The sequence below is a fragment of the Oncorhynchus nerka genome, linkage group LG7, assembly GCF_034236695.1.
Source record: "Oncorhynchus nerka isolate Pitt River linkage group LG7, Oner_Uvic_2.0, whole genome shotgun sequence".
NCBI classification, from domain to species: Eukaryota; Metazoa; Chordata; class Actinopteri; order Salmoniformes; family Salmonidae; genus Oncorhynchus; species Oncorhynchus nerka.
In genome coordinates this window covers 63810304-63833395 of record NC_088402.1, presented here as the reverse complement: position 1 = coordinate 63833395, position 23092 = coordinate 63810304, and the positions used below count along the sequence as shown (strand labels likewise).

Genomic DNA, 23092 nt, shown 5'->3' with positions numbered 1-23092 from the left:
CTGGTTGGGCCACTCAAGGACATTCAGAGGATTGTCCCGAAGCCACTCCTGCATTGTCTTGGCTGTATGCGTAGGGTCATTGTCCTGTTGGAAGGTAAACCTCTGCCCCAGTCTGAGGTCCTGAGCGCTCTGGAGCAGGTTTTCATCAAGGATCTCTCTGTACTTTGCTCTGTTCATCTTTCCCTCAATCCTGACTAGTCTCCCAGTCCCTGCCGCTGAAAAATAGCCCCACGGGATGATGCTGCCACCACGCTTCACTGAAGGGATGGTGCCACCGCGTTCACCGTAGGGATGGTGCCACCGCGTTCACCGTAGGGATGGTGCCACCGCACATCACCGTAGGGATGGTGCCACCGCACATCACCTTAGGGATGGTACCACCGCGCATCACCGTAGGGATGGTGCCACCGCGCATCACCGTAGGGATGGTGCCAGGTTTCCTCCAGACGTGATGTAATGCTTGGCATTTAGGCCGAGGAGTTCAACCTTGGTTTCATCAGACCAGAGAATCTTGTTTATCATGGTCTGAGAGTCTTTAGGTGCCTTTTTTACAAACTCCAAGAGGGCTGTCATGTGCCTTTTACTGAGGAGTGGCTTCTGTCTGGCCACTCTACCATAAAAGCCTGATTGGTGGAGTCCTGCGTAGATGGTTGTCCTTCTGGAAGGTTCTCCCATCTCCACAGAAGAACTCAGGAGTTCTTTCAGAGTGACCATCGTATTCTTGGTCACCTCCCTAACAAAGGCCCTTCTCCCCCGATTGCTCAGTTTGGCCAGGGGGCCAGCTCTAGGAAGTATTGGTGGTTCCAAACTTCTCCCATTTAAGAATGATGGAGGCCACTGTGTTCTTGGGGACCTTCAATGCTGCAGAAATGTTTTGGTACCCTTCAACAGATCTGTGCCACAAACACAATCCTGTCTCAAAGCTCTAAGGACAATTCCTTTGATCCCATGGCTTGGTTTCTTCTCTGACAAGCACTGTCAACTGTGGGACCTTATATAGTCAGGTGTGTGCCTTTCCAAATCAGGTCCAATCAATAGAATTGGACTCCAATCAATAGAATTGGACTCCAATCAAGTTGTTGAAACATCTCAAGGATGATCAATGGAAACAGGATGCACATGAGCTCAATTTCGAGTCTTAATACTTATGAATACTCAATGGCACTCCACACTGCCCTTTCTCACCTGGACAAAAGGAACACTTACGTGAGAATGCTGTTCATTGACTACAGCTCAGTGTGCAACATCATAGTGCCCACGAAGCTCATCACTAAGATAAGGACTCTGGAACTAAACACCTTCCTGCAACTGGACCCTGGACTTCCTGACGGGCCTCCCCAGGTGGTAAGAGTAGGCAAAAACACGTCTGCCACACTGATCCTTAACACTGGGGCCCCACAGGGGTGTGTCCCCTCCTGTATTCCCTGTTCACCCACGACTGTGTGGCCAAGCACGACTCCAACACCATCATTAAGTTTGCTGACGACACAACAGTGGTAGGCCTGATCACCGACAACGATGGGACGGCCTATAGGGAGGTCAGAGAACTGGCAGTGTGGTGCCAGGAAAACAATCCCCCCCTCAATGTGAGCAAGACAAAGGAGCTGATCGTGGACTATAGGAAAAGGCGGGCCGAACAGTCCCCCATTAACATCGACGGGGCTGTAGTGGAGCGGGTCGAGAGTTTCAAGTTCCTTGGTTTCCACATCACCAACTATCATGGTCCAAACATACCAAGACAGTTGTGAAGAGGGCACGACAACACCTTTTCCATCTCTGGATACTGAAAAGATTTGGCATGGGTCCTCAGATCTTCAAAAGGTTCTACAGCTGCACCATTGAGAGCATCCTGATTGGTTGCATCACTGCCTGGTATGGCAACTGCTCGGCATCACTGGGGCCAAGCTTCCTGCCATCCAGGACCTATAAAATAGGTGGTGTCAGAGGAAAGCCCATAAAATTGTCAGAGACTCCAGTCATCCAAGTTAGAGACTGTTCTCTCTGCTACCGCACGGCAAGCGGTACCGGAGCGCCAAGTCTAGGACCAAAAGCCTCCTCAACAGCTTCTACCTCCAAGCCATAAGACTGCTCAATAATGAATCAAATCGCCACCGGACAATTTACATGGACCTCCACTCTTTTTGTACACTGCTGCAGTTTATTATCTATGCATAGTCACTTCACCCCCACCCCCACCTACATGTACAAATTACCTCAACTAACCTGTTTATTATCTATGCATAGTCACTTCACCCCCACCCCCACCTACATGTACAAATTACCTCAACTAACCTGTTTATTATCTATGCATAGTCACTTCACCCCCACCTACATGTACAAATTACCTCAACTAACCTGTTTATTATCTATGCATAGTCACTTCACCCCCACCCCCACCTACATGTACAAATTACCTCAACTAACCTGTACCCCCGCACACTGACTCGGTACTGGTGCCCCCTGTACATAGTCTTGTTATTGTGTTACTTTTTATTATTAATTTTTATTTTAGTCTACTTGGTAAATATTTTCTTAACTCTCCTTGAACTGCACTGTTGGTTAAGGGCTTGTAAGTAAGCATTTCACGGTAAAGTCTACACTTGTTGTATTCGGCACATTTGATTTATATAAATAAGGTGTGGTTTTCTTATTTATTTTATACATTTGCAAAAATGTTTAAAAACCTGTTTTCGCGTTGTCATAATGGGGCATTGTGTGTGGATTATTTAATCAATTTTAGAATAAGGCTGTACTGTACCAAAATGTGGAAAAGTACTTTCCGAATACACTTAGTAATCAAGAGTTTATATACATCCTTGGTTCCATCACTTGAGTATGAAAATGTTTAATGCATACTATTATTTATTCATACTTTTCCTAACCACATGCCTATATTACAATATATTTCAGAAACCAAGGGCAATGCCATGAATCAGAAAGCATTTTGTAGAATGAAAACCACAGTAAATCATCTTTAATTTTCAGTGTTCAGTTAAAAGCTGGATACTTCAGGATTTTGGCAATGATGCCCTTTATCCACTTCCCCAGATTCCGATGAACTCGTCAATACCATTCTTATGTTTCTGTGTCCAGTAAGGAAGTTAGAGGTAGTTTCGCGAGCCCATGCTAACTAGCATTAGTGTAATGACTGGTCTATGGGTAAAATGAAAATAGTAGCTCAAACTTTCTGTATATCCTGTTACTATCATACATAGAATATCTGCTCCCCATCTCTGCTTCGTTGACAAAAACAAAAAACGACCGTGGGGCAGACGGAGGCGAGATGGATTCCATCTTTAAGTGTAATCTTCAAAAAGTGAAAACATTTGTAAGTCCATGTCATGTGCCGTCTGTGAAGACTTGACCCATGACAGCCAGCCGTGCGCTGAAGGGCTGCATAGGGCAGGAGAGGAGAGGGGCTTTCCTCCTGCTCCCAGGCTTCAGTGCTATACTTTCTGAAGGATCCATGACAGGTGGCTCGGTCTCACTGTCTGTCTCCTGTGATTGGGTATCCTGTGGACTGGGGAGGGGCTCTGATAGGTTAAGGAGGATGTCCTGCAGCTCTCTGCGTTCCTCCTGCTTGCGGCTGCAGCAGTGAAGGGCAGCAGGGTCCAGCGGGTGGGCCTCTGTGTTGAAGATGTAACCCCCTGCCCCCAAAACACAGTCCTCACTGGGGCCAGTGCCCAGCTCAAAGTCCAGGCCACTGTTGTGAAGGAAGTTATCTGGATCAAACAGGAGGTAGAGGTACTTGATGGTTTCTGCCAGGAAGAAGGACTCCATGCGGTTGTCCAGCTTGTGATCTCTGATGTCTTTCACCTGAGGGAGGAGGTAGAAAAACAAAAACAATTCTCAATCACAAACAACTTCTGTACGGAACATTCTGATTAGTCATAAGTAAGTATTTGCTATCCAGCGGAGTCTTGAGGAGCGTAAACCACTCACACTGGCATAGCCACAGGGGACTCGTGTAATCTTCTCAATGGACTCCACAGCATCTCGACCGAGCTGCAGAAAGGTGTGGTCACCAGTGGCTTTGTACAGGTACATGGCACTCTCTATCAGCTCTGAAACAAGAAAAGGAGCAAAATACAAATACCAAGAAATCTTCAGTATGACCCTTATGCACTATTGTAAGTGAGCAGGTTTTGTCTGGTACCTGGCCGTAAAGGGTATCCTTCTCTCTTGTCTACAGTGTACCCCTGTGGAATACTGTAGAATTCCGGCAGTCCTCCAAATTGTCTCCACACTGTGTAGTAGTTATGGAAAGTCCTCAATGCACTGTCCAGCTCACCGATCAAACTCTGAAACATTCACACAAACAAATGAGATTTTCTCAGTTAAGAGGGAATACAGTAGATAAGCAAAATGAGAAATGTATTTTACCTGTAGCCCTGGCCAGAAGGCCTCCAGTGATTGGAAAACAGGCATAGAGACCGTTCCCTTGTGCATCTGGACCCACAGGTACCAGTCATCAAACTTGGTGTAGTTTTTAATTGCCTTGTCATACTCTGTGGATGCCCAAAAATATAAACATCTATTACTAATGTGCTTGCAATGTAAACTGTGTATCCATCTACCACATGATCAAGTGGTCTGATGATAAACTAGTAATAATACCTAAGAACATTGACAGCAGTTCCTCATCTTGTAGCATGATAGAGCCCTTCACCAGGTACTCAAAGTACGAGTCCACACCGGCCCCTATACCTGCGTCCTGGGCCACCCATTTCTTGGAGAGCACATCAATGTGGTTCCCCACCTGGAAAAAAGAAACAGCTCCTAGGTCCCTGGGTCTGGCAAAGTGTACCAAGCAATCTAAATGTTTCAATAAATCTACTGTATGAATATGACACAAATCAAAAGAGGACAGCATAAAACAGATTGTCACAGGACTAAATCGGCAGCTCTTTTTGCCGACTCACCAGTCCTATCTCAGAGCGAGTCTTCCACAGTGACCGGAGGGCCTTGCGCGCCACGTCCTCAAATACGGGGTCCCCAGTGAGCCGGCTAAGAGCTGAAAACTCCAGGATAAAGGTGCCCACCCCAGCAGTACAGGTGACAGGGGTCTCTGTAGGGTTCACCCCTCTAAGCAGGTTCACTGTGCCATAGGGCATCCCTGTGGGCGTCTGGAACGCTGCAGACGAAAAGAAAATGTGAGCCTAAGTCTGGTCATAAACAGAGCCAGGCAAATGCCATGTCAGAGCCATATGGCCATATGTTAGTGTGCATATGTGTGTCCTGGGCATCTGGAAGATGCAATAATAAAATAAATCTAATCATGTAGACGGCTCACCAGGGAGGAGTTTTCGTGCTGCGTCCTCAGCCATCCTGAGGAGGGGTCCAGAACAAGGCCAGCCAGGCTCCACCTCCATCCCAGCACGCTTAGACAGCAGGTGGGCCGAGAGAAGACCACCCACCACTGCAGACAGAAACCCAGCTCAGTTACAACCAACAAACACAGCTAAAAGCCTACATACATCTCCTAGACAAGAGCATGACACTTTTTCATAGCTTAAATTTGAACCTATTCCCTGTAATCTCACCTCGAATGTTAGTCTCAAAAACAGATGCATTGACGTCGATGTCAAAGTCCACAGTGTCCTGAAGCAGAGTTGCCACACGCTGAAACTCAGTGTGGTTCCCCAGAATCTGAAAAAAGCAAATTGAGGCAACAAGATTGGGAGACCATTTAGTACCTCATTGTCACAGGTGTTGAATGACAAACTTAATATAAGATAATGATGACAAGAAGGTGCATACCAGCAATGTATCCAGGGCATCTATCAAAGTCAGTGAAACACTGAAAAGAAATGAGAGGTGCAACGTCATAGTCAAATCAATACACTGCAAAATTATTGAATTTACATCTCAGATTGGAAAAGTGTGCTGTGGTATTGCATTCACAATTTAAAAGACTGAATGTGTGAATTCAGTGTATTGTTTTTTTGGGGGGGATATCGCCTAGGACAATATGGTCAAGACTATTTAAGACAACATAAAACCTTTAACTTCTTATGGCTGCAGGGGCAGTATTGAGTAGCTTGGATGAAAGGTGCCCAGAGTAAACAGCCTGCTCCTCATTCCCAGTTGCTAATATATGCATATTATTATTAGTATTGGATAGAAAACACTCTGAAGTTTCTAAAACTGTTTGAATGATGTCTGCGAGTATAACAGAACTCATATGGCAGGCAAAAACCTGAGAAGAAATCCAAACAGGAAATGGGAAATCTGCAGTTGGTCAATTTTCAACCCAGCCCCTATTGAATACACAGTGGGATATTGGTTATGTTGCACTTCCTAAGGCTTCAACTAGATGTCAACCGTCTTTAGAAACTTGTTTGTGGATTCTACTGTGAGGTGGGGGCTCATAAGGGCTGTTTGAGCCAGGGGTCTGGCAGATTGCCACAGGCTTTGAGGCGCAGTGCATTCACTTTGGGAGTGCATTCTGATGAAGATCATCAAAGGTAAGTGAATATTTATAATGCTATTTCTGACTTCTGTTGACTACCTGATATGGCAGATATCTTTTTGGCTGCTTTGTTGTCTGAAAGCTATACTCAGATTATTGCATGGTTTGCTTTTTCCGTAAAGTATTTTGGAAATCTGCCACAGCGGTTGCATTAAGGAGAAGTGTATCTATATTTCCATGTCTAACAATTGTATTTTCATTGACATTTATGATGAGTATTTCTGTCAAATGTGTCTCTCTGCAATATCACAGGATGTTTTTCGAACTAGTGAACATAACGCACCAATGTATACTGAGATTTTTTTATATAAATATGCACTTTATCGAACAAAACATATGTATTGTGTAACATGAAGTCCTATGAGTGTCATCTGATGAAGATCATCAAAGGTTAGCTATTAATTTTCATCTCTATTTGTGCTTTTTGTGACTCCTCTCTTTGGCTGGAAAAATGGCAGAATTTTTCTGTGACTTGGCGGTGACCTAACATAATTGTTTGTGGTGCTTTCACTGTAAAGCCTATTTGAAATCGGACGACACTTGTGGTATTAACAACAAGATTACCTTTAAAATGGTATAAGATACATGTATGTTTGAGGAATTTTAATTATGAGATTTCTGTTTTTTTAATTTGGCGCTCTGCACTTTCATTGGCTGTTGTCATATCAATCCCGTTAACGGGATTGCAGCCCTAAGAAGTTTTAACCTGTCTTATCGAGACTGAAGTGTTTTACTGAAAGATATGAATTGCCACAATTGAATGTTATTCAAATTATGTATTAAAACAGAACAATTAAGTAAATAGCCCAAAGGAGCTTGAAAAGAAATATAACTTTTAATTATTTTTTTAAATCTACCAAATTGTGTGATGGGCACTTTTTTTCTAAAATAAAAATAATAGTTCTGGGTCCATACATGTTAAGAGAAGAGATAGAATGACAGTTTAATTAGTTAAAGAATTTCAACAAGTGTTTGCAATTGTTTGTGAATTGCAGCATGTAATTTATAAAAAAAAAATACTTGTTTAACTACTGACCCCACAGGCTTCAAGGTTCCTTTTTAAAAGGCATTTTCTCAGCTATTTGCAATACAGGTATGATTGAAGAATGAAGCAGGTGTTAACCATGGGCTTTGCTACACAGAAAGCAGCAGTTCACTATTGTCAACACTGATTAAATCAGTAGACCTATATACATATCTTTGAAAATACCATATACAGTGTATTCAGCCCCCTTCCCCATTTCCACATTCTGTTACATTAGCCTCATTTCTAAAATGGATTAAATGAAATATCCTCAATCTACACATAATACCCAATAATGACAAAGCAAAAACAGGTTTAGAAATGTTTGCCAATTATTTACACAAGTATTCAGACCCTTTACTTGGAGATTCGAACTTGAGCTCAGGTGCATCCTGTTTCCATTTCCATTTCCATTTAAGTCATTTAGCAGACGCTCTTATCCAGAGCGACTTACAAATTGGTGCTTTCACCATTGATCATCTTGATGTTTCTACTTCATTGGAGTCTCTGTTTTTTTGTTTGTTTGATTGGACAAGATTTGGAAAGGCACACACCTATCTATAGAAAAGGTCCCACAGTTGACAGTGCATGTCAGAGCAGAAACCAAGCCATGAGGTTGAAGGAATTGTTCATTGAGCTCCGAGACAGGATTGTGTCAAGCCACAGATCTGTGGAAGTGTACCAAAAACATTTCTGCAGCATTGAAGATCCCAAATAATACAGTGGACTACATCATTCTTAAATGGAAGAAGCTTGGAACAACCAAGAATCTTTCTAGAGCTGGCCGCCCAGCCAAACTGAGCAATCGGGGGAGAAGGGCCTTGTTCATGGAGGTGATCAAGACCCCGATAGTGACTGACAGAGCTCAATAGTTCCTCTGTGGGGTTCTTCAAAAAGGATCCTAAAGGACTCTCAGACCATTGAGAAACAAGATTCTCTGGGTCTGATGAAACCAAGATTGAACTCTTTAGCTGGAATGCCAAGCATCACGTCTGGAGGAAACCTGGCACCATCCCTACAGTGAAGCATGGTGGTGGCAGCATCATGGTGTGGGGATGTTTTTCAACAGCAGGCACTGGGAGACTATTCAGGATCGAGGGAAAGATGAATGGAGCAAAGGTACAGAGATCCTTCATGAAAACCTGCTCCAGAGCGTGTTCAAGACCTCAGGGGCGAAGGTTAACCTTCCAAAAGGACAACAACCCTAAACACACAGCTAAGATAATGCAGGAGTGGCTTCAGGACAAGTCTCTGAATGTCCTTGAGTGGCCCAGCCAGAGCCCGGACTTGAACCTGATCGAACATCTCTGGAGACGTGAAAATAGCTGTGCAGCGACGCTCCCCGTCCAGCCTGACAGAGCTTGAGAGGGTCTGCAGAGAAATATGGGAGAAACCCCCCAAATACAGGTATGCCAAGCTTGTAGCGTCATACCCAAGAAGACTCTAGGCTGGAATCGCTGCTCAGGGTGCTTCAACAAAGTACTGAGTAAAGGGTCTGGATACTTAATTTATGTAAATGTGATTTCCTTTTTTATTATTATTATTATTATTTTTACAATTTTCAAATATTTCGAAAAACCTGTTTTTGCTTTGTCATTATGGGGTATTGTGTGTAGACTGAGTGGGAAAAAACAAACGATTTAATACATTTTAGAATAAGGCTGTAACGTTTTTGTTGTTTACTTTTTTGCAAATGCATTGAAAATGAAATACAGAAATATTTAAAGTATCATACATGACTCAATACTTTGTAGAAGAAAGCACCTTTGGCAGGATTACAGCTGTGAGTCATTGTGTGTAAGTCTAAGAGCTTTCCACATCTGGATTGTACAACATTTGCCCATTATTCTTTTCAAAACTCTTCAAGCTCTGTCAGATTGGTTGTTGATCATTGCTAGACAACCATTTTCAGGTCTTGCCATATATTTTCAAGTAGATTTAAGTCAAAGCTCTAACTCGCACACTCTAGGTAAATTGTTCTCTTGCTTAGCAACTCCAGTGTTGATTTGGCCTTGTGTTTTAAGTTATTGTCCTGCTGAAATGTGAATTAATCTCCTCGTGTCTGGTGGAAAGCAGACTGAGACAGGTTTTCCTCTAGCATTTTGCCGGTATTTAGCTCCATTACGTTTAAGTTTTCTCCTGAAAAACTCCCCCGTCCTTAACGATTACAAGCATACCCACAACATGATGCAGCCACCACTATGCTTGAAAATATGGAGAGTGGTACTTTGTATTCAGGACAAAAAGTGAATTGCTTTGCCACATTTTTTGCAGTATTACTTTCGTGTCTTGTTGCAAACAGGATGCATGTGTTGGAATATGTTTTATTCTGTACAGGCTTACTTCCTTTTCACCATGTCAACTAGGTTAGTATTGTGGACTAACTACAATGTTGGTCCATCCTCAGTTTTTATTTTTACCCATCTACCAATAGGTGCACTTCTTTGCAAGATATTGGAAAACCTCCCTGGTCTTTGTGGTTGAACCTGTGTTTGAAATTCACTGCTCGACTGAGAGACCGTACAGATAATTGTATATGTGGGGTACAGAGATGAGGAATTCTTTAGAAAATCATGTTAAAATCTATTATTGCACACAGTGTGAGTCCATGCAACTTATGTGACTTGTTAAGCACATTTTTACTCCTGAACTTATTTAGGCTTGCCATAACAAAGGGGTTGAATACTTTGACATTATGGGGTATTGTGTGTAGGCCAGTGACAAAACAAATCTACATTTAAATCGATTTTAAATTAAGGATGTAACACATTTTGGAAAAAGTCAAGGGGTGTGAATATACTGTATCTGCAGATAGTTGTCCCAAAAAACTACACGTATGCAAACTAGGGAGCCAAATCAACAGCTACTGACGAGTCACTTACTTTAACGTCACTGTCTGGCAGGGCCTGATGGACTTCATATCGAAAATACAAACGAGATCTTTATTTTATTTGTCCCAATGCGATGCCATGGACATACTATGTAGTTGTATGATTTATAAATGCCAAGGATGTATGAGATTGATTAAAGTCTATCAGTCAGTTCGACAGCATTTATAAACTAGTCAAGCTTGCTGTTAGTCAATCAAATCACAGTAAGCCTTATGCGCCAGCACTTCGTAGCTGCATATGAAACACACCAAATAAAATAAATTCATGTGCACAAACACACCCAGGTACCGGGAGGCAGGACAGACAGCAGACTGTCAAACCAGCAGTGTTTCCCTGTCATCGCTCACTTTGTGCAGACAGGTGCCTGTCCAATCAATAGATCACTAGGAGATGCATAAATCATACATCTACATAGTATGTCCATGGCATCGCAGAGAGGACAAGGAAGAGAGAGGCCCAACTCGGCAGAAAATCAGTCTCACTCCATCAGGTTGCATTTTTCCCGTTGTGTCGCACACAAAGCAAGGAGTTTTTGTATGGAGGTCAACGAGAGTGTTGAATTTGGTCAACCGAAAAATGTATGGCTTATTTGATCAAATAGAAGTTTCATAATGCTTAAGTTGTTACGAGTGTACTGATATAAGTAGGACACGTGACATCCCGGAAACTTTGAGAAAAAACACGATATCGTAGTTGTCTCGAGATGGCTATGCATATTCATGGATTGAGGCTAGTAGTACAGCATCTCTATCCATTGAATACAGGCGGTTGACATCAACAACCCTCAAAGAATATTTAAAAAAGGATTACAATAATGAGATGTATCCAACAATCCAAAGAAAGGATAGGAGGGAGCTAGCTGTGCCCCTTTGTGGACAACTCCCATTGGTAGGGCAGAGAGACATGTATCGTGTCAGTATATCCAAAATATTTGATATAGTTCATTCTAGCGGGAGTGGGCCCGGCCGACTTTTTTCCCCCAGACTTGCGAATTGAAAAGTAGCCTAGTTTATTTAAGTGGAAAAAGTACCCGGCTGAAAATGAGTGTATAGGACAGCCGGTGCTAGTGGAAAACACTGAGGTTTCAGGTGGTTTGGGCTATTGATTGTCCAGGTATTAGTCTTGGCTGTGTCATTCACAGGAAATTACAACATTGGTTTATTGTCAAACAACTGCAGAGGCAACAGTCATACCTGCCCCATGTATCCTGGCCATCACAGGTCAGGGGCCGCAGTTCGTCATATGGATAAGCATGATCCAAGTAGCTGTTGTATGCATGATAAAACATGGACTTGATTTTCTCCCTGTCAGGAAAGAACAAAACCAAGTAGATAAGGTGTTAAAAGAGCAGATCAAGCGGAACCCTATGACTAATCCTAGCCCTTGATCACGATTCGGTTCCATTACACAATTTACTAGACTAAAGCCCAAATCTAATGAAAAGCTGATTTAAAAAATAATACTGTTTTACATGTGTGAACGAGCACGTACACGCTGGAATTACACTGAACACAAAATAGAAATTCAACATGCAACATTTTAAAATATTTTACTTACAGTTCATAAGGAAATCAGCCAATTGAAATAAATAAATTAGGCCCTAATCTATAGATTTCACATGACTGGGAATACAGATAACCATCGGTTGGTCATAGACTACCTTAAAAAAAGGTTAAGAGCGTGGATCAGAAAACCAGGCATAAGATACAGACAGCGAACATAACATTTTATTGATGGCAATTTGAATGCACAAAGATACCGTGATGAGATCCTGAGGCCCATTGTCATGCCATTCATCCGCCACCTTCACCTCATGTTTCAGTATAATAATGCATTGATTGCTCCATGTCACAAGGATCTGTACACAATTCCTGGAAGCTGAAAATGTCCCAGTTCTTCCATGGCCTGCATACTCACCAGACATGTCACCCATTGAGCATGTTTGGGATGCTCTGGACGAAGTGTACAACAGTGTGTTACAGATAGTGACTGGTTTTCTGATCCAAGAACCTGCCCTTTCTTTAAGGTATCTGCGATCAACCGATTCATATCTGTATTCCCAGTCATGTGAAATCCATAGTTTAGGGAATTATGAATTTATTTAATTGTGACTTATTTCCTTTTATGAACTTTAACTTGGTAAAATATTTTTTTAATTGTTGCATGTTACTTTTATATTTTCGTTCAGTTTCAATTCAAGCGCATGATGCCATTGACGCTAGCAGCCCGTCTGTTTTCTCTCATTCACTGCCTTTTGCATTCTAATTTCAGCATGTGCATAAAACCACTTCGTTTGATTTGTGTTTTAAAAGGCATCTTCTGTACAGGGGGTTTGTTAAGAGACCAGATACTCAATCTGGACATGAACACGCGTCACTTGCGGTACGGTTTTAGGACCTTATCAGCGAGAAATCCTTAAAAAAAATGACATTGTTACACACCCTTGTTTTGGTTAGTGTTCTCACGCGGCCATATCTCGACGTTACAGCACTTGTTTATGAAAACAGACGTAAAACAAGAAGCGACCACCTGTGCTGATTAGCTATATCGAGTGCGCCGAACATCTGTGTGTAAACGTAACTCGGGAAGTGTAGTTTCGTCGGATGGAAGCAGTCGAATATTTTTTATTTGAAGGATAATGTGTCGAAATCCGACGAAACCTTAAACACAGCATCGAGATTGTAGTTCACATGAGATAGTCTTGGGCTTAGCCAATGCCTGAAAACTGTAGGGAGAAGGCATAATATCGCCTAGTTTGAGAGTTACAACATAACGTTAGTTAACAGACGTGTGATAAAAGCCTAACGTCACTAGATTGTCATTACTGTACCTGTAGTGTGCCATCTCCAGCTCTGTAAACTCTTGTCCTTTCGCATTGCTGATCAATGTAAAAACGTGAATTACGCACAAAATAGTAGTGCACAGCAACCTAAGCATGAATAAACGAGGTATAGCTAGGATAACAGCTAAAAACACTGATTAAATTATCAAATGCAACACCACCACACACTAGGGATATCTAACAGGAAGTAAATTGAATAGACATGACGCGTGCGTCGTGGGTGCTGAAGTCTTCCGCAACCTGACGACCTACACATTTCCTCCAGCAGGTAGCGATGTTACACAAGCTACAGTATGATACTGCAATTTCCACTCAATCTTCTTTAAATTGCATTTGGTTATTTGTTTAAACTTCTCTGATTTGAAGAAAAAAATATATATATAGAAAAATGTTTCAACATTAAATGTTTTAATGTAGGATAGTAAAGAAAACATTTCCACAACTTGTATTGATCACAAAGCTCAATATTGAGCACATAATGTATATAGTCTATTATTTCAGTTGATGAAACCACATAAGAACATTTAAGTGTTTTATACCATATTAAAAACTGGGTGGTTCGAGCCCTGATTGCTGATTGGCTGAAAGCTGTGGTATGAGACAGTACACCATGGGAATGAAACATTTATTTGTACTTTTCTAAATACGCTTACGTGATGCGTCTTGCATAATAACAGCCCTTAGCCATGGTATATTGGCCATATACCACAACCCCTCTTGCCTTATTGCTTCAATATTACACATAGCTTTGAGATGCTCTTCAGCACAAATCATAACTTTCTGCTGTCTCTGCCACACTATATTTTTTTCCACTGCACCTTGACCATATCCTGTGTCAAAGTTATACTGCGGTGCGGTGGAGAACAAGCAACAGCTAAAAGGTGTTTCTGTTCAGGACAGGAAACCCATACAACAAACATTTCCTTTCTTTCAAGGTAGCTCAACAAAACCAACCAAATAGCCTGTTTACTGATGATAGGGGATCTATTTGAAACATGCAGGTGGTTATGCCTTTCATATATAGGGCTGTATACCTCACTATCACACTACTTTCTGTAAAGAACATTGCAATCAGCGGTGGTTACTTAGAATCACGAGTAAAGGCTGAATGGAACATTTCATTATGAAGTTAGCAGCTTTTCAAAAACCATAATAAATGGCAACATATCGTGTCACTGTCTTTAGACCTACTGTTCTAGTTTAACATTAGAGATCATGTACACAATCTGACACAGTGAGGATCATCATCTCATTTCCATGTTGCAAGCTGTAATCAGTTTGAATGCATGATCTCTTTAGAACACTGTGTTCCTATGGGCACAGTTACTCCCTTATTTCTGTCAACTATTTTTTAGTCTGCCTCCAGGATCTAAAAATGTCTTCTGATCATGAATCCAAGCAAATATGGGCCTCGTCTGCTTGGCAATGTCAGCACTTGACAACCATCGCTTTGAGAACAATGGTTGTCTGCAGTGGTTGAGTTGTGAATCCCAGTTCCCTCAACAATGTTCAAGATCCACTAGGTTCATGGCCACGTGATATGGTCCTCGGGTACCCTCTGCCCCAATAGGTAAGCTCCTTGCTCCGTTTTACTCTCCGTTTTAGTCTGTGTATCTCACTATTTGTCTCTCTTGAGGACAGCTCCAGTCTCAGCTGTCCCATTTCTGGCTGCAGTCCCCTGTCATGAAGAGGTAGGAACTGATGGCCTCTCTCAGGCCCTCGCTCACCAGGGAATCCTCATTGACCTTGCCAAAAATCATGGAGCTGCAGACAGATAGAGAGAAAACCCATTAGTGAGAAAATGCTGATAAATAATAGATTTATTGGCAGACATGCATACACAGAGACTGGCATCTTATTACGACAACAGTACATGACCTCACCTGTCCGCATCTTTCCAGTTGAGGGTGGACTTCCTGACGGCCATGGGTATTGGGCCAGTAGCCACAGGAATGCTGTTGGACCCCTGGATGAAGCAAGGCTCCCCCAACAGACAGCACAGCCCATCAGTGACCTCTGGAAGGAAACATAAATCAGTCTGTTGCAACTCAGGTTTCACATGAATACTACAGTACAATGACTGAAGATGCCCCCAGCTTTCAACCCACTGCTACCTGTGCACAGTGGTGTGAAGTACTTAAGTCAAAATACTTAAGTCGGGCCTCCCGAGTGGCACTATGCGCCACTAGAGATTCTGGGTTCGAGTCCAGGCTCTGTCGCAGTCGGCCGCGACCGGGAGACCCATGGGGCGGCGCACAATTGGCCCAGCGTCGTCTGGGTTAGGACGGCAGAGATGTCCTTGTCCCAATTTACACTAGCGACTCCTGTGGCGGGCTGGGCGCAGTGCACGCTGACACGGTCGCCAGGTGCACGTTGTTTCCGCCGATACATCGGTGCGGCTGGCTTCCTGGTTGGGCATTGTGTGGGCATTGTGTGGGCATTATGTCAAGAAGCACTGCGGCTTGGTTGGGATGTGTTTCGGGGGACGCACGGCTCTCGACCTTCGCCTCTCCCGACTCCATATGGGAATTTCAGAGATGAGACAAGACTGTAACTACTAATTGGATACCATGAAATTGGGGAGAAAAAGTAACCCTCCAAAAAAAAAAATACTTAAGTTTTTTTGGGGTATCTGTACTTTACATTTATGACTACTTTTACTTCACTACATTCCCAAAGAAAATAATGTACTTTGTACCCTATACATTTTCCCTGACATCCAAAAGTACTTGTTACATTTTGAATGCTTAGCAGGACAGGAAAATGGTCCAATTCACACACTTATCAAGAGAACATCCCTGGTCATCCCTACGGCCTCTGATTTGGCGGACTCACTAAACACACATGCTTTGTTTATAAACGATGTCTGAGTGTTGGAGTGTGCCCCTGGCTCTGTAAATAAAATATTGGAATTTGAAATGATTTATACTTTTAATACTTAAGTATATTTTATCAATTGCATTTAGTTTAACCTTTATTTAACTAGGCAAGTCAGTTAAGAACAAATTCTTATTTACAATGACTGCCTACTCTGGGCAAACCAGGACGACACTGTTTGTGCGCCGCCCTATGGGATTCTCAATCATGGCTAGATGTGGTACAGCCTGGATTTGAACCAGGGACTGTAGTGACACCTGAGATGCAGTGCCTTAGACCGCTGCTCCACTTGGGAGCCCATTTACTATGGATACTTAAGTACTTATTTAAAACCAAATACTTTCAGACTTTTATTCAAATAGCATTTTACTGGGTGACTTTTACTTGAGTCATTTTCTATTAAGCTATCTTTACTTTTACTCAAGTATGACACATTGGGTGCCTTTTCCACCACTCCTTGTACAGAGGTTCAAATGTGTGGGTTGGACACAAAAGGGTTTGAAAAGTTGTATCTACAGCATTCAACATGTTCTAAACTGCTGTATACGCTTGAACCACCTCTACTGACCTGAGTAGTGGTCCACTAGGGCTGTGAGGGTGGGGAATGTGAGGCAGGGGGAGATGAAGTGCCAGCCGTTCTCCAGTTGTTGGATCCGGTAGTGTTTGACTGAGCAACGGTCCTGGTCACTGGTTTTACGCACTGACAGGGAGTGGGCACCTAGATTGGATCATGTACACCATACTTCAGTTGTATCCCTTCGGGTTTATCAATTACAACTTTAAGCTGCTTTCCCTGTTCTTGTTAGCATTTGATTGTGAACTAAACTCACCAGGGCGGGTCTGACTTTCCCGGACCAGAAAAGAGCCAGTCTGGTTGTTGGGCAGCAACAGGAGCTCCTCAGCCTTCTTTCTGCTGAGACCCTCATACTGACACCTCGAGAAAGAGAATAGAGAAAGAGTTAGAAATAGAAAGACAGATCCATGTAAATAGAGCTCCAAAGGAGAATAGTCAGATGGATCAGCAGACTCACCTGTGGTACACCCTGGCTGTGTAGCTGCTGGGGATGTAGCTCTCATTGCCTGTGGCAGAGGATCTCACCTTCCACCATTCCCCCTCGCTACATAGACATGCACATTCACAGAAACACATAAAAGAGATACATAGGTTTTATAGAAAAAGCACAGTACAGTTGTAATAACTGTAGTAGTAATTGTGGTAGTTGTAGGTAGAGGGTATGGTTTCTTACTCTGAAAGCACATTGATTCTCTCTCCCGCGCGGATACTGCTGTTTGCTGGATGTCCAGTGGGATAGTTATACAGGGCCACTACCACATACCTGCTGCTCTCTATGGACAATACAGAGACAAGGAAAGTGACTGTCACTCTGACTCTACTATAAGAACCTCAAACCATGTACATGTATGCTTTCAATTCACACTTGAGTATTCATGGTTAGACCTTTCCAAGTTACAAAAAATAAATGATTACAAATTATTACTGTGATCTTCATAAACGAACATCTTGAGTGACAGCTCAAAAAGTAGGACTTTTGTCACCCAGCCTGGTCTCATAGACAATTCATAACATATTGTACGAATTGCAATATGTAACATATTATATGAATGGTTATTCATAACATGTCATATGAAATGGATGATGGACATCCACAAATTAATTCATACCATACAAAATGTAACATATCATACAAATTGGAGTGTCATAGATTTACATTTACTATGTTACGTCTACCCCAGAGTCCAGAGTGTGTCACCTGGTCCCTGGTCACACCACTTCTAAATATAGGTCTTTCGCTTCTTGCTTTTTTTCTTTTCACACCTCTTGTGGTTTAACAGAAGACCAGGCCAGTAGGCTTGTTTTCTTCTTCTCTTTTCTGCACACCAACTACGGTGACATTTAATGTAGGGGCTAATCATCACACCATGTATGTACAGAAACACTAACTACATTTTTTCATCATTATATTGGTCACATTGTTTTGATCTATACATTTGCATCAGATGCAGGCCATCCGGTGATTGTCCTTTAAAATGGACCTAGCTGTCGTGCACATTTTCAATTCCCTGGCCTATAGGTTTCAGTCCAGACAAACCCAGAGCCATTGACCTTTGGGGACACTGCCCATCTGAGATATGCTAGTACTGGCTTGTTTCCCAGAGCCTTATCCTTTCCTGTGCTCAATCTGACATAGAGTCCAGGCCTTACCCAGTATGACCGGCTCAGCGAGCTCTTCCTGGCCCAGCAAGGCTGCATGAGTGCTGGATCCCTGATGCTCTTTACTGGGCCCACTGCCCATGGCGATGTGGAGCTCTTATGGAAGGGATACCAGAGAACTCTGGGGGCTGGAGGGAATCACAGGTATGGATTAGTAGCCCATTTGGTTACTGAGGTACATCTGGGTGTGCGTCATGTCTTCTTGATGTACTGTTGCATCAATCACAATTCATTGTAACTTATGTCAGATAACATATATCAAAACAAACACTATTAAGGGCATTTCAAATAGCCCTGTATGTCATTTCTTTCTCCATTTATTGTCAGAAAGCTGGATCAGCGATAACTTGAACAAAGAGAGGGAGGAAGTTGAAAACCACACTTCTTCTGAACACCCTTTAGTTTCCAACCAAATTCTTGTTTTTACACATGGGCTGCTGGAGTGTCGAGAGTGCTGGTTGGCAAGGAAAATAAGGGGCTTTCATCTGAATACATAATGATAGAACATGCAGTCTTTTGTGTGTCACTCTCTAACTGATGTAAACACGAATGCACTTAACGTGCAAACTAGTTCAAGTGTTAAAGGTAAAAAAGGTAACAGTACTCATTTTGGGTGCTGGAAATCTGCCATATTTCTAAGCCAATATTCTATAAGAAGTGTCAGTACTCAAGCATTAGAAAATGTGAGGTGCCGGTTCTCAGTACCAGTGTGTTATTGCACAAGTTGAACATTTCATGTAGTACAATCATTGAGTGGATACATTTTACGTATGGGTGGTCCGGGAATCAAACCCACTATCCTTGTGTTGCAAGCACCATGCTCTACCAACTGAGCTACAAGGAATCATCTAATGTTCCATTATAACATACAGAACAGATGACCATTATCAACCACAGCAGACTGCCAACCAGGAGTCAGGAAACACAGCAGGGGTATAGATCTGGCTTGACAATAAAAAATACAAAAGATATTTATAAAGTCTTCATATAAGATCAGTTTGTCCTATATATTTATGTGACATTGTCCTCTTTCTGTTAAAGCAAAAAAAACATGCTCTTAATAAGTTAAATCAGGGTCGAATAAAAACTTTTTGCATGTACATTAAATACAGTGAGATCAATTAGACTTGACAGCTTAAAAAATAGTTAATACTCACAGCATTGCCCTGTTGTGGCTCTGGTGACGATCAGCAGCACTCTGATGCTGTGGAATGAGTTGATGTCAGAGCTGTAGAGTACCGCAGGGATAGAGGTATAACCCAGTGAGGCCCAGAGGTCGAGTCCAGTGGGTCTGGGTGTTTCACACTGCTGGTAACATTCACGTGTAATGCGAGTATGACATGTGCGTGTTTGAGAATCTGTGTGAGAGTCCTTTAGACACCAACGGAGAATGAGTGTTCTCCTCCTCTGTGATGTTCCAATGGGGAAAGGCGCCAGTGGTGATAGATGGAGGCTCTGTAGGTGTAGCACAGCAGAGTGCTCTGTAGTACATCTGAGTGGAGAGATGTGAGAGGGGGGTTTATATTCACCTCTTACTCAGACACTCAGTTTCCTGTTTCAACAAGACCTGAACTTTCAAAGACAGAGCGAAGAGAGGGAGATGAAGAGGGAGGGAAGACAAAGATAAAGGGAGGCACAAAGAGAAAGGAAGAAAGGTTGTATTCAACAATAAATCAAATCAAATTGTCACGTGCGCTGAATACAAAAGGTGTAGACCTTACCGTGAACTGCTTACTTACAAGCCCTTAACCAACAATGCAGTTCAAGAAATGGAGTTAAGAATATGTTTACTAAATAAACTAAAGTTTAAAAAAACAAATCAAAAAGTAACAAAAAAAGATGACATAATAACAAGTCTATATACAGGGGCTACCGGTACCGAATCAATATGCGGGGGTACAGGTTAGTCAAGTTCATTTGTAAAGTGACTATATATAGATAATAAACAGGGAGTAGCAGCAGTGAGCTGTCGGTGTGGCAGTAGTAATCGACACAGACTCTGAGACATTTTACATCAATGACTTGATCAGTGAGTCATCAGCAATTGCGATGAGATTCACCAGCTCTGTGCAACTGTACTGTTTTGCAGCATCTGCATGAGTCGTGGTATAAAACACAGATGCGTGAATTGACGTCACAGCAATTTTTGAGCTTCATATTCTTTGTCATTCGGGTAAAGGGTGTTGAGTGGGTCAAAGAGCTGAGCAATCCGTTTTCTCTTCATAACATTCACAACTGGTGTAGCCATGTTAATTGCCATATTGATGACTGCTACATATTCAAACATGTAGACTCTCTTTAAAGCTAGAGTCCTTCATTGAAACAATAACAAAGTAGGCACCTGCCTGTTTTGGTATAAAAAATAAATAAGCTGAGGGACGGGCCTGGAACGATGGAACCACTCAAACTCAGAGCTATAGATATAAGGACTGACCATCCACAATATCAACATTATAGTTTTAACCATGTTTTGAAGATATATAGTGTTTGTTTAGACAAAAATTGGAGTAAAATAAGCTTAAACAATTGAAGTCGGAAGTTTACATACACTTAGGTTGGAGCCATTAAAAACTCGTTTTTCAACCACTCCACAAATGTCTTGTTAACAATCTATAGTTTTGTCAAGTCGGTTAGGACATCCACTTTGTGCATGACACAAGTCATTTTTCCAACAATTGTTTACCGACAGATTATTTCTGTCACGCCCTGGTCGAAGTATATTGTGTTTGACTTTATTTATTTGGTCAGGCCGGGGTGTGACATGGGTTTATTGTGGTGTGTTTTGTCTTGGGGTTTTGTTAGGTATTGGGTGTGTGGCTTAGTGGGGGTATCTAGCAAAGTCTATGGTTGTCTGGAGTGGTTCTCAATCAGAGGCAGGTGTTTATCGTTGTCTCTGATTGGAACCATATTTAGGCAGCCATATTCTTTGAGTGTTTTGTGGGTGATTGTTCCTGTTTTTGTGTTTGCACCAGATAGGGCTGTTTCGGTTTTCACATTTCATTATTTTGTAGTTTCTTCATGTATAGTTTTTTTCCTTCATTAAAATATCATGAATCATCATCACGCTGCATTTTGGTCCGACTCTCCTTCTCCACAAGAAAGGCGTTACAGAATCACCCACCACAACAGGACCAAGCAGCGTGTCAACAGGCAGGAGCAGCAGGAGAAGCAACAGTGGCAGCAGGAGATACGTAATAAGGAATTCTGGACATGGGAGGAAATCCTCGACGGGAGAGGACCCTGGGCTAAACCAGGGGAGTGTAGCCGCCCCAAGGTGCAGCCTGGAGAATATCGCCGCCTCAAAGAAGAACTGGAGGCGGCGAGAGCTGAGAGGCGCCGGTATGAGGCGCAATATCTGGACTACACAACTTGGGAGGAGATAGACAGGTGGGCGGTTGACCCAGGGAGAGTGCCGGAGCCCGCCTGGGATTCGATGGAGCAGTGTGCAGAAGGTTACGAGAGAATGAGGTTGGCGAAGCAAGCCCGAGAGTCAGCCCCAAAAATGTATTGGGGGGGGGGGGGGCGGCTCAGGGAGAGTGTGGCAGAGTCAGGAGTCAGACCTGAGCCAACTCTCCCTGTTTATCGTGAGGAGACCAGAGCCGGTGTTGGAGGTGAGCGAAGCAGAGACTGTGAAGGAGTTAATGGGGAAATTGGAGGAGAGAGTAATGAGGGAGTTGCTGTGTTGGTGTTTTAAACATGGAATTCGCCCGACGGAGCGTGTCGGGGATTTGATGGCACCTGGGTCAGCGCTCCATACTCGTCCTGAGGTGCGTGTTAGTCGGCTGGTGAAGTTGGTGCCAGCCTCATGCACCAGGCCTCCTGTGCACATCCCTAGCCTTGCACGTCCTGTGCCAGCACTGCTCTCAAGATCTCCAGTACGCCTTCACGGTCTAGCCCATCCTATGCCACCTCCACACACCAGGTGGCAGCTCCCCGCACCAGGTCTACAGTGCGCCTCGCCTCTCCAGCGCTGCCAGAGCCTTCCTCCTCTCCTGCGCTGCCGGAGCCTCCCGCCTGTTTAGCGCAGACAGAGCCTTTCTCCTCTCCTGCGCTGCCGGAGTCTCCCGCCTATTTAGCGCAGCCAGAGCCTTCCTCCTCTCCTGCGCTGCCGGAGTCTCCCACCTGTTCAGAGCAGCCAGCCTGCATGGAGCAGCCAGAGCTGTCAGTCTGCATGGAGCAGCCAGAGCCGTCAGTCTGCATGGAGCAGCCAGAGCCGTCAGTCTGCATGGAGCAGCCAGAGATGTCAGTCTGCATGGAGCAGCCTGAGATGTCAGTCTGCATGGAGCAGCCAGAGCTGCCAGTCTGCATGGAGCAGCCAGAGCTGCCAGTCTGTAAGGAGCTGCCAGTCTGCAAGGACCTGCCAGTCTGCACGGAGCTGCCAGTCTGCACGGAGCCGCCAGAGCTGTCAGTCTACATGGAGCAGCCAGAGCCGCCAGTCAGCGTGGAGCAGCCAGAGCCGCCAGTCAGCATGGAGCAGCCAGATCCGTCAGTCTGCCAGACTCGTCCAGATCCGCCAGTCAGCCAGACTCGTCCAGATCCGCCAGTCAGCCAGAACCGCCAGCCAGCCAGGATCTGCCGGATCCAACTACCTGCCTGAGCTTCCCTCGGTGCCGGGCTTCCCCTCGGTGCCGGGCTTCCCCTCGGTCCAGTGGGGCTCTGGGTGAGGACTACTAGGCCATGGTCGGCGGCGAGGGTGGACTATCCTAGGACGCGAGGAATAGGGACTAAGACATTGATAGAGTGGGGTCCACGT

The 23092-nt window shown here is 43.5% G+C and overlaps 2 protein-coding genes across 2 annotated transcripts; both read right to left on the bottom strand.

The window, feature by feature from the left end:
- Positions 1-2844: 2844 nt before the first annotated feature.
- Positions 2845-13437, bottom strand: edem2 (ER degradation enhancer, mannosidase alpha-like 2). Its single transcript, XM_029664497.2, has 11 exons — positions 13218-13437; positions 11581-11691; positions 5761-5800; positions 5544-5649; positions 5294-5419; positions 4923-5134; positions 4618-4759; positions 4384-4508; positions 4157-4301; positions 3943-4064; positions 2845-3816 (listed from the first exon to the last, which is right to left on the bottom strand). Exons 1-11 carry the CDS (start codon positions 13322-13324, stop codon positions 3340-3342), a joined length of 1713 nt encoding a protein of 570 aa, XP_029520357.1. The 5' UTR covers positions 13325-13437; the 3' UTR covers positions 2845-3339.
- A 179-nt stretch (positions 13438-13616) lies between these two features.
- Positions 13617-20157, bottom strand: LOC115132170 (src-like-adapter 2). The gene is made up of 8 exons (XM_029664495.2): positions 19497-20157; positions 18331-18467; positions 17354-17453; positions 17138-17224; positions 16937-17040; positions 16675-16824; positions 15113-15245; positions 13617-14993 (listed from the first exon to the last, which is right to left on the bottom strand). The coding sequence occupies exons 2-8, from the start codon at positions 18419-18421 to the stop codon at positions 14879-14881; spliced, it is 780 nt and encodes a 259-aa protein (XP_029520355.1). The 5' UTR covers positions 18422-18467; positions 19497-20157; the 3' UTR covers positions 13617-14878.
- Positions 20158-23092: the final 2935 nt, after the last annotated feature.